The following is a 15,000-nucleotide window of genomic DNA, read 5'->3' on the forward strand; positions in this document are numbered from 1 at the left end:
CCCATCATGACTCCAAAGTGTTCCAAGGTGATACTGGCCCATCATGACTCCAATGCGCTCCGAAGCGTTCCAAGGTGATACTGGCCCATCATGACTCCAAAGCGTTCCAAGGTGATACTGGCCCATCATGACTCCAAAGTGTTCCAAGGTGATACTGGCCCATCATGACTCCAATGCGCTCCGAAGCGTTCCAAGGTGATACTGGCCCATCATGACTCCAAAGCGTTCCAAGGTGATACTGGCCCATCATGACTCCAATGCGCTCCGAAGCATTCCAAGGTGATACTGGCCCATCATGACTCCAAAGTGTTCCAAGGTGATACTGGCCCATCATGACTCCAAAGCGTTCCAAGGTGATACTGGCCCATCATGACTCCAAAGTGTTCCAAGGTGATACTGGCCCATCATGACTCCAAAGCGTTCCAAGGTGATACTGGCCCATCATGACTCCGGCGTTTCAAGGTGATACTGGCCCATCATGACTCGAAGCGTTCCAAGGTGATACTGGCCCATCATGACTCCAAAGTGTTCCAAGGTGATACTGGCCCATCATGACTCAATGCGCTCCGAAGCGTTCCAAGGTGATACTGGCCCATCATGACTCCAAAGCGTTCCATGGTGATACTGGCCCATCATGACTCCAAAGTGTTCCAAGGTGATACTGGCCCATCATGACTCCAATGCGCTCCGAAGCGTTCCAAGGTGATACTGGCCCATCATGACTCCAAAGCGTTCCAAGGTGATACTGGCCCATCATGACTCCAAAGTGTTCCAAGGTGATACTGGCCCATCATGACTCCAAAGCGTTCCAAGGTGATACTGGCCCATCATGACTCCAATGCGCTCCAAAGTTTTCAAGTTGTCTGAATGTCCTTTGGGTGGTGGACCATTCTTGATAAACACCGGAAACTGTTCACCGTATAATACCCAGCAGCGTTGCAGTTCTTGACACACTCAAACCGGTGTGCCTGGCACCTACAAGCATACCCCGTTCAAAGGCACTTAAATATTTTGTTTTGCCCAATCACCCTCTGAATGACACACTTCCACAATTAAAGTTTCAATTGTGTTAAGGCTGAAAAATCATTCTTTAACCCATCTCCTCCCCTTCATCTACACTGACTGAAGTGGATTTAGTGACATCAATAAGGGATCATAGCTTTCCCCTGCATTCCCCTGGTCAGTCTGGGTAATTTTGTTCACTCAGTGTGGGATAGGGTGTCATTTCAGATACAGCCCCTGACACATTTTTTAGTTTGTCCCCTGGTACAGTATGGAGTCCATCACCATTACCATCATCATTACCATTACCATTACATTAACATGGTCATTACATCACCATTACATTACCATTACAATCACCATCATCATTACCATCATCATTACAATTACCATTAACGTTACATCACCATTACCATTACATTACCATTACATCAGCATAATCATTACCATTACATCATTACAATTACCATTACTGTTACACCAGCATTACCATTACATTACCATTAAATCAGCATCATCATTACCATTACATCAGCAGCATCACAATTACCATCAGTATCATCATTGCCTTTACCATTTTACATCACCATCTCCACCATCATCACCATCATATCATCATCATCATCATCATCATCATCATCATCATCATCATCATCATCATCATCATCATCATCATCATCATCATCATCATCATTACCATTAACATAGAGCATCAGCATCATTACCATCAACATCAGTATCATCACCATTACCATCTCCATCATATTTACCATTATATCATCATCAGCATCATTATTACAAATACCATCAGCATCATCATTACCATCACCATCACCAGCAGCATTATCATTACCATTATCACCAGCATCATCGCCATTACCATCTCCCTCATCATTACCATTTTATCAGCAATGTCGTTACCATTAGCATCACCATCAGCATCATCTTCAGCGTTTCCATTACCATCAGCATCATACCTACCATCAGCATCATAAGCATCATTACCATCACCATCAGCAGCATCATTACCATTACCATCACACTAATTACCATTACCTTCAGCAGCTTCACCATTACCGTCAGCATCATCATTACCATCAGTGGCAGCATCATTATTACCATGACCATTCACATCATAAACATAATTATCATCCCATTCAGCATCAGCATTACCATTACCATCAGAATCATAATTGCCATCAGCATCATACATATCATTATCATCAGCATCAGCAGCATCATTACCGTTACACTCATCAGCAACAGTACCATCATCAATACCATCATCATCATCATCATTACCATCAGCATCATCAGTGCCATCACATTACCGTCAACATTACCAATACCATCAGCAGCATCATTATCATCATCTTTCCCATCAGCATTATCATTACCATCAACATTACCAATACCATCAGTGACATCATTATCATCATCATTCCCATCAGCATTGTCATTACCATCACATTACCATCAACATTACCAATACCATCAGCATCATCATCATTCCCATCGGCATTATCATTACCATCACATTATCATGAACATTACCAATACTTTTCTCTTTCACAGTTTTTTCATCCTCAGACTTTGGCAGCGATGAGAACGCTCCTACTCCCAGATGGAAAAGTGTCTGAAGTAGAGTGAGCGTTGTGTGTGGGGATCTCTAGACTGTATCTATTGCTTTTCTCCTGGCACCTGGTAATGCAGGAAAAACATTCATCTCTAAAGCCATTTCAACAGCCAGCTAGATTAATGTTCCCCTGGGACAGCTGCATCTAAGGGAGGAGAGAAAAAACGGAGGAAACATTTTTGTGTTTGCTTTCCACTTGGCAGTTTGTTTCCATGGTAGCTGACTGTGACTGTTCTCCTCCCAGAGGAAGGTGTGATCAGGTTTGATCTTCTTTATGACTTCATCCACATTATTCTTTCTGCTCTCCAAGCTCGTCGTCATGAGTGGAGGGACTCGAAAAGAGCAGCCAGCAACCAACGAACACATCCCAACCCTACCCATACACAGCCACTGAACCAACCTCATCGAACACATCCCAACCCTACCCATACACAGCCACTGAACCAACCTCATCGAACTCAAGTTGGTCTTTAAAACGTACATAGTTCATTTAAACATGGTGCATTTGGTGTCGAAGAACTCCGATTTCAAAGATAAAAATGTCCAGTTTAAAAAGGCTTTGCTGTTGATTTAACCATTATTTCTCAAAGGGAACAACACGCACACAGTCTGGGCCCAAAGCTTCGAAAAAGGGGGATGAGACAAGGTGGGACAAAGTGAGACAATTTGACAAATCTATATATCAGAATGTAAATTAAATGTGGGTTTTTTTGTACCATATGAGCTCATTCGTACACTACAGACAGTGAAGTGTGTTTCGCAGACTGTTAACGATGGACACAGAACTAGCGATCAACTATACTGTGTTCATGAACCAGCCACCATGTCTCAGGCACACACACACACACACACACATGCAGAGCGAGAGAGAGAGAGAGAGAGAGAGAGAGAGAGAGAGAGAGAGAGAGAGAGAGAGAGAGAGAGAGAGAGAGAGAGAGAGAGAGAGAGAGAGAAACATACATATCAAGCCAGGGTCTGAAAGAGAACACACTGCATCTGTGCAGGAAACACCATTGTGATCATAGATACCACAACGATTGCTATGCCATAAACACATCAATATAAACCAGTTTGATAAAAATGATCTCCTGCACCTATATACACACACACTGCACACATAATGTTATGATCTATACCCCCGGCTCCCTTCGTCTCTCTCTCCCTATGTGTAGCTACTCCGGTCCATATCTAGCAGAGTCCTACAGTGCCTCCCAATCTGCTGTGGGCCAGGGCTGAGAGCTGGAACTAGGGGGACAGGGCAGTGTGTGGAAGGCCACACGCCTCTATATTTGGGCCAGCTAAAAATACCCAGGGAGATTGGGCAGGATGAAGGGGGCAAGGGAAGGTAAAGGGTATGGACTGGGATATGCAGGGCTGAGCTGCTTTGGGCTGTGGTGTGTTGGGGAAGTCTGGTCTAGAATGGGCTGTGGTGTGTTGGGGAAATCTGGAATAGAATGGGCTGTGGTGTGTTGGGGAAATCTGGAATAGAATGGGCTGTGGTGTGTTGGGGAAATCTGGAATAGAATGGGCTGTGGGTTAGACCAGCAGAGTGAGTCAAGGCTGATGACATGAAGAGAAAAGTGTAGGAGGACAGGGTAGAGTAGACAGAGAGTCTGATTGGAACAGCCACTCCACCTTGTCCATCCCACTAACACAACCCCTTTTCTCTGGATGCTCAGCACTTGACTGGCTATTTTTTGCCACGCTTCACTAAATAAGGCCAGGCAGCGTAGGGGAACAGACGGGCAGGTCAGGGTGGCGCATGTCTGCCGTTCCTACCTGGCTATATAAGCTCCGGGACGGTGGGAGTTTATTCCGATCACACTGACCTTCCATTCTCTCCCAGAGTTTGTCCATATCGTTCTTCATGGTGTCCACTTTTGTCCACTTTTGTCCACTCTTCCAGGTCATCGTCAGGTGACAGGGTCGTCTTTCTAAATGTTTTCACTACCTTTTTTTCTCTTCTTCTTCTGTGATTGGATACAAACGTATGTATTTTTTTAAATTCATGAGTACGTTGGAGGATTGATAGAAGCCTGTGTTGCGGTGACCTCCGGATGAACGGCGACGCTGTGTAATATGTCTGACTGGCGAGAAAAATGGAAAAGGACAAACAGCTCAGAGGTTATACACTTTCTGTCAGAGATTTCATCTCTCCAACATGAGAGGCAAAATGTAGGTTCCCTTTCTTTCTTTCTTTCTCTCTTTCTCTTTCGCTCTTTCTCTCTTTCTTTCTTTCTTTCTTTCTTTCTTTCTTTCTTTCTTTCTCTCTTTCTTTCTTTCTTTCTTTATTTCTTTCTTGATTTTGCTCTTTCTCTCTTTCTCTCTTTCTCTTTCTTTCTTTCTTTCTTTCTTTCTTTCTTTCTTTCTTTCTTTCTTTCTTTCTTTCTTTCTTTCTTTCTTTCTTTCTTTTTTCTTTCTTTCTCTCTTTCTCTTTCTTTCTCTCTTTCTCTTTCTTTATTTCTTTCCTCTACTTATCCTGTCATCTATTGTCTCCTTCGCTTTCCTCACTCACTCTCTTCCATAGTCAATCCCTCCCTCCCTCCCTCCCTCCCCCTCCCTCCCTCCCTCCCTCCCTCCCTCCCTCCCTCCCTCCCTCCCTCCCCTCCCTCCCTCCCTCCCTCCCTCCCTCCCTCCCTCCCTCCCTCCCTCCCTCCCTCCCTCCCCCTCCCTCCCTCCTTCTCGATCTGTCCTTCAGCTCTGTCAGCACACAGTCCACATTCTCTGCTCCTTCTATTTGATGAGGCTTTCTCCGTCCCACTTTGCATGGCCAGGTAGGGAGGGATGGGCGGCTGTGAGTTGACGCATTTGAATGCCACATCATCAGATTATATAAAGTCCTGTTATAAGAAGGTTTCAAGTCTTTTCATTTTCTATTGGGCTGTTTTTTGTTACTGTCCTTCATCCTTGTTTTCATCCTCTCATCCTCTTCCTCCCATCCGGTGTGAGAGAAACAGCAGCTCCCATGAACCTCCTCTTCTTTTCTTTCTGCATCCCTAAACTCTCAATCGCTGATTTAGCTACCAGGGACCAGCCGGACACTGCCTGCAGCATCCACACCGCACGGCCACCACCCCACCAGCCGGACACTGCCTGCAGCATCCACACCGCACGGCCACCACCCCACCAGCCGGACACTGCCTGCAGCATCCACACCGCACGGCCACCACCCCACCAGCCGGACACTGCCTGCAGCATCCACACCGCACGGCCACCACCCCACCAGCCGGACACTGCCTGCAGCATCCACACCGCACGGCCACCACCCCACCAGCCGGACACTGCCTGCAGCATCCACACCGCACGGCCACCACCCCACCAGCCGGACACTGCCTGCGGCATCCACACCGCACGGCCACCACCCCACCAGCCGGACACTGCCTGCAGCATCCACACCGCACGGCCACCACCCCACCAGCCGGACACTGCCTGCAGCATCCACACCGCACGGCCACCACCCCACCAGCCGGACACTGCCTGCAGCATCCACACCGCACGGCCACCACCCCACCAGCCGGACACTGCCTGCAGCATCCACACCGCACGGCCACCACCCCACCAGCCGGACACTGCCTGCAGCATCCACACCGCACGGCCACCACCCCACCAGCCGGACACTGCCTGCGGCATCCACACCGCACGGCCACCACCCCACCAGCCGGACACTGCCTGCGGCATCCACACCGCACGGCCACCACCCCACCAGCCGGACACTGCCTGCAGCATCCACACCGCACGGCCACCACCCCACCAGCCGGACACTGCCTGCGGCATCCACACCGCACGGCCACCACCCCACCAGCCGGACACTGCCTGCAGCATCCACACCGCACGGCCACCACCCCACCAGCCGGACACTGCCTGCAGCATCCACACCGCACGGCCACCACCCCACCAGCCGGACACTGCCTGCAGCATCCACACCGCACGGCCACCACCCCACCAGCCGGACACTGCCTGCAGCATCCACACCGCACGGCCACCACCCCACCAGCCGGACACTGCCTGCAGCATCCACACCGCACGGCCACCACCCCACCAGCCGGACACTGCCTGCAGCATCCACACCGCACGGCCACCACCCCACCAAATTACCCTCACACCGGTATGTGCTCCATGTACTGTATGCAATATACTGTATGTCTATACTGTCTCTGTTTATACATGCTAGTGTGTGTGTGTATGTATGTGTGATTGTGTGTGTGTGTGTGTGTGTGTGTGTGTGTGTGTGTGTGTGTGTGTGTGTGTGTGTGTTGTGTGTGTGTGTGTGAGAGTGTGTGTGTGTGTGTGTGTGTGTATGTGTGTGTGTAGAGTGTGTGTGTCTAGATTCAGTCTAACAGCTCAGCTGCCTCCTCAATGCAGTTGTTTCTGAGACAGTTCCACAGCGACAGGGCACGGAGCTCTTGTCAGAGTTGCTTTAGCGTTAGCGGAGAGGCTACAGCTGCAGTGTGTGAATCCCATTGGATGACTGCAATGTATTCTTAATGTTAAGAGAGGGGCTATTTCATGTCTATACAAAGTCGAGGGTTATCAGAAACATAAATAAACCCGGCAAGCCAAACTATTCTTTGTCTAAAATGTTCTTATTGCGCATTCATTTACATTATTTGGGTTTATCTTCAATGCTGTTTTGATATTGTTTATTCTTCTGAAAGACACAGATTAGAATAGATTTTATATTGAATTACTTCTAGTCACTTAATTATTTTTAATCACTGGGTTTATTTTATGTTGTTTCATCAAACGGGTATTTACACTTCCACATGCATCATGACATCAGGATTCAGTTCTCTACGCAGTCATGGATACTACTGCTTGATGGACTACTTGTGACTCTAAAGGACATGTCTGTGGTTTGAAGGAGACAGGTGAGGTTTTAGTGGATTAGAGTGGTCTGATACTGGCACTGTGGGGTTAAATTACACTAGTGAATGTGAGAGCATGGGACTGGCCGATCCCAGCTGACCTGGTGGGCTATCTATAGACAGATTAGACTCGTGTGTCACTTTCGAAAGAGGAGAGAGAGATGGGGGGTCGGGGGGAGAGAGGAGGGGGTGGGAGGAGGAAGAGGAAGATGAGAAAGTGGAGGAGGAAGATGAGGAGGGTGAAGAGGAGAATGAGGAGGAGGAGGAGGAGGGGGAGGAGGAGGAGGATGAAGAGGGGGGAGAGTGAGGGAGAGAAACAGGGGATAGAGAGGGGGAGAGAGAGAGAGAGAGAGAGAGAGAGAGAGAGAGAGAGAGAGAGAGAGAGAGAGAGAGAGAGGGGGGAGGGAGAGAGAGAGGGGAGGGAGAGAGAGGTAGAGAAAGGGGGGGATAGAGAGGGGGGAGGAGCGAGAGAGGAGGGAGAGAGAGAGAGAGAGAGAGAGAGAGAGAGAGAGAGAGAGAGAGAGAGAGAGAGAGAGAGAGAGAGAGAGAGAGAGAGAGATTGAATTGAATTGAATTGAGAGGGAGGTGAAGGTGGTAGCCAGGTTCAAACTGAACAGACTTGTGTCTTTGACTTGACTAATTTTACTCTGATACCAGATACCAGCAGGGCGATCCGCACGGTCAGCTGTCTGTAGAGCGTCTGAGTGTGACAGGTTCTGGTCTGGTACTGGGGGAGATCGGGTGACAGAGGTGCTGCCGGTTAGGATACATATACAAGCAGCTGTTTAAAAGGAATCTGAATCTCTGACAGACACTCTCTAAGGGTTGGGTTTTAATCTCTCTCTCTACCTTGGTTTGGAGAACAAGACACAGCTGGTTCACAGCTGGTTCTGTTCTGTCAATCAAACAGGTTGATTTCAGGATCCATTTGAATACTTGAACAAGTAGATGGACCTGATTCTGATCATCATTGTCCACTCTTCCTATAATGTGTGTTTTGACTAGAGAGCCCCCCCGTCGTCCACTCTTCCTGTAATCTGTGTTTTGACTAGAGAGCCCCCCACCGTCCACTCTTCCTGTAATCTGTGTTTTGACTAGAGAGCCCCGTCCACCGTCCACTCTTCCTGTAATCTGTGTTTTGACTAGAGAGCCCCGTCCACCGTCCACTCTTCCTGTAATCTGTGTTTTGACGAGAGAGCCCCGTCCACCGTCCACTCTTCCTGTAATCTGTGTTTTGACTAGAGAGCCCCGTCCACCGTCCACTCTTCCTGTAATCTGTGTTTTGACTAGAGAGCCCCGTCCACCGTCCACTCTTCCTGTAATCTGTGTTTTGACGAGAGAGCCCCCCCACCGTCCACTCTTCCTGTAATCTGTGTTTTGACCCTGGTCAGGAGACTAAAGGGCAGGGTTGAGACCTGGCTTATTACCCGGTAATGAGTCTCTTTTTGTGGAAGGGAGCACACACAGAACAGGGTGTGTGGGTTGGGTAAGGAGGTATGAAGTTACTATCCCAGTCCCAGTCCCAGTCCCAGTCCCAGTCCCAGTCCCAGTCCCAGTCCACGGTGATTTACACAATAAGGTAATCAGTGGTGGATGTTGGGTGGTGGGGGTGGGGGTGGGGGTGGGGGGGGCAGTGGAGTAAGAGAGAGAGTGGCGAGAAGCAATGTGATTTATTGGGTAGACTTTTAGTTTAATTACTGGGCGGGCTTGGCTAATGTACGCAGCAGTCCTGTAGAAGCAGGATCCCACCGTGAAGATTCTGACACTTCCACACTGTATACTAATGAACATACAGTATTTGTCTCTGGGGAGTTGAGGTACACAGGATATAGTAGGTAAGGTTATGTGTAACACAAAGTCAACGTAATTGACACACATCTATACATTACCTACACTCCCCCTTTCTCTTTCTCCTCTTCCTCCTCCTCTTCGTCCTCCTCCTCTTTCTCCTCTTCATTTATTGATTTATTTTTATTTCACCTTTATTTACCCAGGTAGCCTAGTTGAGAACACCTTTATTTACCCAGGTAGCCTAGTTGAGAACACCTTTATTTACCCAGGTAGCCTAGTTGAGAACACCTTTATTTACCCAGGTAGCCTAGTTGAGAACAAGTTCTCATTTGCAATTGCGACCTGGCCAAGATAAAGCAAAGCAGTGTGACACAGACAACAACACAGAGTTACACATGGAATAACATGGAGTAAACAATAAACAAGCCAATAACACAATAAACAAGTCAATGACACAGTAGAAAAAAGAAAGTCTACATATAGTGTGTGCAAAAGGAATAAATAGATCATAGGAGCGAATTATTACAATTTAGTAGATTAACACTGGAGTGATAAATGTGCAGATGATGATGTGCAAGTAGAGATACTGGTGTGCAAAAGAGCAGAAAAGTAAATAAGATAAAAACAGTATGGGGATGAGGTAGATAGATTGGGTGGGCTATTTACAGATGGACTATGTACAGCTGCAGCGATCGGTTAGCTGCTCAGATAGCAGATGTTTAAAGTTGGTGAGGGAAATAAAAGTCTCCAACTTCAGCAATTTTTGCAATTCGTTCCAGTCACAGGCAGCAGAGAACTGGAAGGAAAGGCGGCCAAATGAGGTGTTGGCTTTAGGGATGATCAGTGAGATACACCTGCTGGAGCGCGTGCTACGGGTGGGTGTTGCCATCGTGACCAGTGAACTGAGATAAGGCGGAGCTTTACCTAGCATAGACTTATAGATGACCTGGAGCCAGTGAGTCTGGCGACTAATATGTAGCGAAGGCCAGCAAACAAGAGCATACAGGTCGCAGTGGTGGGTAGGGTTAGGTGGCAGATGGCACTGTGATAGACTGCATCCAGTTTAGTAGAGTAGAGTGTTGGAAGCTATTTTGGAGATGACATCGCAGAAGTCGAGGATCGGTAGGATAGTCAGTTTTACTAGGGTAAGTTTGGCGGCGTGAGTGAAGGAGGCTTTGTTGCGAAATAGAAAGCCGATTCTAGATTTGATTTTTGATTTTTGATTGGAGATGTTTAATATGAGTCTGGAAGGAGAGTTTACAGTCTAGCCAGACACCGAGGTATTTATAGTTGTCCACATATTCTAGGTCGGAACCGTCCAGGGTGGTGATGCTAGTCGAGTGGGCGGGTGCGGGCAGCGAATGGTTGAAAAGCATGCATTTAGTTTTACTAGCGTTTAAGAGCAGTTGGAGGCAACGGAAGGAGTGTTGAATGGCATTGAAGCTCCAGAAGTATACAGAATGGTGTCGTCTGCGTAGAGGTGGATCAGGGAATCTCCCACAGCAAGAGAAACATCATTGATCTATATAGAGAAAATAGTCGGCCCAAGAATACTCCTCTTCATCCTCATCTTCCTCCGCCTCCTCTTTCTCCTCTTCATCCTCCTCTTCATCCTCATCTTCCTCCTCCTCCTCGTTCTCCTCTTCATCCTCCTCTTTCTCCTTTTCATCCTCCTCTTCCTCCTCATCTTCCTCCTCTTTCTCGTCTTCTTCCTCCTCTTCCTCCTCCTCCTCTTCCTCCTCCTCCTCCTCTTTCTCCTCTTCATCCTCCTCTTCCTCCTCATCTTCCTCCTCCTCTTTCTCCTTTTCATCCTCCTCCTCTTCCTCCTCATCTTCCTCCTCCTCTTTCTCGTCTTCTTCCTCCTCTTCCTCCGCCTCCTCTTCCTCCTCCTCCTCCTCTTTCTCCTCTTCATCCTCCTCTTCCTCCTCATCTTCCTCCTCCTCTTTCTCATCTTCCTTTCCCTCTTCCTCCTCCACCTCTTTCTCCTCTTCATACTCCTCTTCCTCCTCATCTTCCTCCTCCTCTTCATCCTCCTCATCTTCCTCCTCCTCTTCATCCTCATCTTCCTCCTCCTTTTCATCCTCCTCTTCCTCCTCATCTTCCTCCTCCTCTTCATCCTCATCTTCCTCCCCCTCTTCATCCTCCTCCTCCTAGCTGCTCTTCTCTTTCTGTCTTCTAAGAATAACAGTGTATCCCTTCATTGTTATTTCTGACAGTACATTTCAGTCTCCAAATAGTTGTTATGTAACCATATAGTCTGGAACCATAGATACAGTTGTAAACACATTTAATTACACCATATGCCTTAAAGATGTGTTTTAAATGTTTTCTATAATATCAGACATTCGATTTGAAAGTAGCACTCGTGAGCCATAACGGGTCCCAGAAAAAATTACGCATAATTGTGTACATCATAAACTATATGTTACAAATTGATTCATGCTTAAAAGATCCCGTTCAATCTCTTTAAGAAAGAATAATATCTACTGAATAAGACAGTTAATTTCCCTGCCTGAGCTTCAGTCCTCCATGTCATGTTTAGTGACTCCATAATGTTTCAGCCCCATGATGCTCCTCTGAGCGACCTCTAGGAGTGGGGCTGGAATTATTTGTCATGGCTAATGGCCGCCGCTCACAGGTAAAGACGCTTCCTGGAAGTTTGGCCCCCACTGTGGTGGAGGAGAGCAGTGCATGTTGGGTCGTCAATCATGGTGGCGGCTGCTGCTTCTTATGGTAACTCATTTACACTAGAAACAGCACAGGGACACTCCAGCCTTCCTTCTCTCTCTCTCTCTCTCTCTCTCTCTCTCTCTCTCTCTCTCTCTCTCTCTCTCTCTCTCTCTCTCTCTCTCTCTCTCTCCCCTTGCGTTCTCACGTCTCTCTCTCTCTCTCTCTCTCTCTCTCTCTCTCTCTCTCTCTCTCTCTCTCTCTCTCTCTCTCTCTCTCTCTCTCCCCTTGCGTTCTCATGCCTCTCTCTCTCTCTCTCTCTCTCTCTCTCTCTCTCTCTCTCTCTCTCTCTCTCTCCCCTTGCGTTCTCATGTCTCTCTCTCTCTCTCTCTGTCTGTCCATTTGTCTTGCCATGTCTGTCACTGAATCAGGGAGTTATCAAACAGTGGTCTGTAGGGAAAATCCAGGCAGAGCAATGGCTGTTCAACATCTGACAACATAAATACACACACAAACACTCGCGCTCGCGCACACACACACACACACACACACACACACACACACACACACACACACACACACACACACACACACACACACACACACACACACACACACACACACACACCAATGAGTTTACTGAACACCCCTCTCAGAACCTTCATCAGAGGACTGACGTTAACAATGCTTCCATTCAGTAAACCTGCAAGTCAGCCTTTCTGCATTTGCCTATAAATTGGTATTGATCTGAAGGGACGGGGTGGGGGGTGGGGGGCTTCTGGATCAGGGAGAGGGGCTAACGGCAGGGGACAGGGGGGTCTCAGGTGAATGGGGTTCACTCAGCCAACAAGGACACCTGCAGACACATGCACATGCCAACACACCCACCCAAACACACACACTCACACTCACACACACACACACGCACGCACGCACGCACGCACACACACACACACACACACACACACACACACACACACACACACACACACACACACACACATTTACACAAGGGTGGCAACCCCCCCTATACATGAATGTATCTATACAGTAATGTACAGTATCTATACAGTAATGCGCAGTATCTATACAGTAATGCGCAGTATCTATACAGTAATGTACAGTATCTATACAGTAATGTTTCTATACAGTTATGTATCTATACAGTTATGTGCAGTATCTATACAGTAATGTATATATATATTAATGTATCTATACAGTAATGTATCTATACAGTAATGTATATATATTAATGTATCTATACAGTAATGTATCTATACAGTAATGTACAGTATCTATACTGTAATGTATCTATACAGTAATGTATCTATACAGTTATGTACAGTATCTATACAGTAATGTATCTTTACAGTAATGTACAGTATCTATACAGTAATGTGCAGTATCTATACAGTAATGTGCAGTATCTATACAGTTATGTATCTATACAGTAATGTACAGTATCTATACAGTAATGTACCTATACAGTAATGTATCAAATCAAATCAAATCTAATCAAATTTAATTTGTCACATACACATGGTTAGCAGATGTTAGTGCGAGTGTAGCGAAATGCTTGTGCTTCTAGTTCCGACAATGCAGTAATAACCAACAAGTAATCTAGCTAACAATTCCAAACTACTACCTTATAGACACAAGTGTAAGGGGATAAAGAATATGTACATAAAGATATATGAATGAGTGATGGTACAGAGCGGCATAGGCAAGATACAGTAGATGGTATTGAGTGCAGTATATACATATGAGATGAGTATGTAAACAAAGTGGCATAGTTAAAGTGGCTAGTGATACATGTATTACATAAGGATGCAGTAGGTGATATAGAGTACAGTATATACGTATACATATGAGATGAATAATGTAGGGTATGTAAACATTATATTAGGTAGCATTGTTTAAAGTGGCTAGTGATATATTTTACATCTTTTCCCATCAATTCCCATTATTAAAGTGGCTGGAGTTGAGTCAGTGTGTTGGCAGCAGCCACTCAATGTTTGTGGTGGCTGTACCTGTTTGGGAGGCTGCGAAATTTCGTACTATGGTGTTGAATGCCGAGCTGTAGTCGATGAACAGCATTCTCACACATTGTCCAGGTGGGTTAGGGCAGTGTGCAGTGTGGTTGAGATTGCATCGTCTGTGGACCTATTTGGGCGGTAAGCAAATTGGAGTGGGTCTAGGGTGTCAGGTAGGGTGGAGGTGTTATGGTCCTTGACTAGTCTCTCAAAGCACTTCATGATGACGGAAGTGAGTGCTACGGGGCGGTAGTCGTTTAGCTCAGTTACCTTAGCTTTCTTGGGAACAGGAACAATGGTGGCCCTCTTGAAGCATGTGGGAACAACAGACTGGGATAGGGATTGATTGAATATGTCTGTAAACACACCAGCCAGCTGGTCTGCGCATGCTCTGAGGGCGCGGCTGGGGATGCCTTGCGAGGGTTAACACGTTTAAATGTCTTACTCACCTCGGCTGCAGTGAAGGAGAGTCTGCATGTTTTTGTTACAGGCCGTGTCAGTGGCACTGTATTGTCTTCAAAACGGGCAAAAAAGTTATTTAGTCTGCCTGGGAGCAAGACATCCTGGTCCGTGACTGGGCTGGTTTTCTTTTTGTAATCCGTGATTGACTGTAGACCCTGCCACATACCTCTTGTGTCTGAGCCGTTGAATTGAGATTCTACTTTGTCTCTATACTGACGCTTAGCTTGTTTGATTGCCTTGCGGAGGGAATAGCTACACTGTTTGTATTCGGTCATGTTTCCAGTCACCTTGCCCTGATTAAAAGCAGTGGTTCGCGCTTTCAGTTTCACGCGAATGCTGCCATCAATCCACGGTTTCTGGTTTGGGAATGTTTTAATCGTTGCTATGGGAACAACATCTTCAACGCACGTTCTTATGAACTCGCACACCGAATCAGCGTATTCGTCAATGTTGTCGTCTGACGCAATACGGAACATATCCCAGTCCACGTGATGGAAGCAGTCCTGGAGCGTGGAATCAGATTGGTCGGACCAGCGTTGAACAG

General features: G+C 46.9%; 1 protein-coding gene across 7 annotated transcripts in view; it reads left to right on the forward strand.

Annotated features, from left to right (window-relative positions):
* The first annotated feature begins 4,096 nt into the window (after positions 1 to 4,096).
* The window catches only part of LOC127912428 (proteoglycan 4-like), a 288,599-nt gene continuing 277,695 nt past the window's right edge, over positions 4,097 to 15,000 (forward strand). For 3 of the 7 annotated variants that reach the window (XR_008082556.1, XR_008082558.1, XR_008082555.1), the window contains exons 1-2: positions 4,097 to 4,813; positions 5,666 to 6,743. Coding sequence is in view for 3 of the 7 variants with exons in the window: in XM_052481612.1 (XP_052337572.1) it covers positions 4,718 to 4,813; positions 5,666 to 6,832 (1,263 nt within the window). In the remaining 4 variants the exon portion in view is untranslated. Of the gene's footprint in view, positions 4,814 to 5,658; positions 7,652 to 15,000 lie in introns of those variants that run through there. The other 4 variants (XR_008082559.1, XM_052481614.1, XM_052481613.1 and 1 more) reach the window with 3 other exon arrangements.

This window comes from Oncorhynchus keta, chromosome 27 (genome assembly GCF_023373465.1).
Source record: "Oncorhynchus keta strain PuntledgeMale-10-30-2019 chromosome 27, Oket_V2, whole genome shotgun sequence".
Taxonomy (NCBI): Eukaryota; Metazoa; Chordata; class Actinopteri; order Salmoniformes; family Salmonidae; genus Oncorhynchus; species Oncorhynchus keta.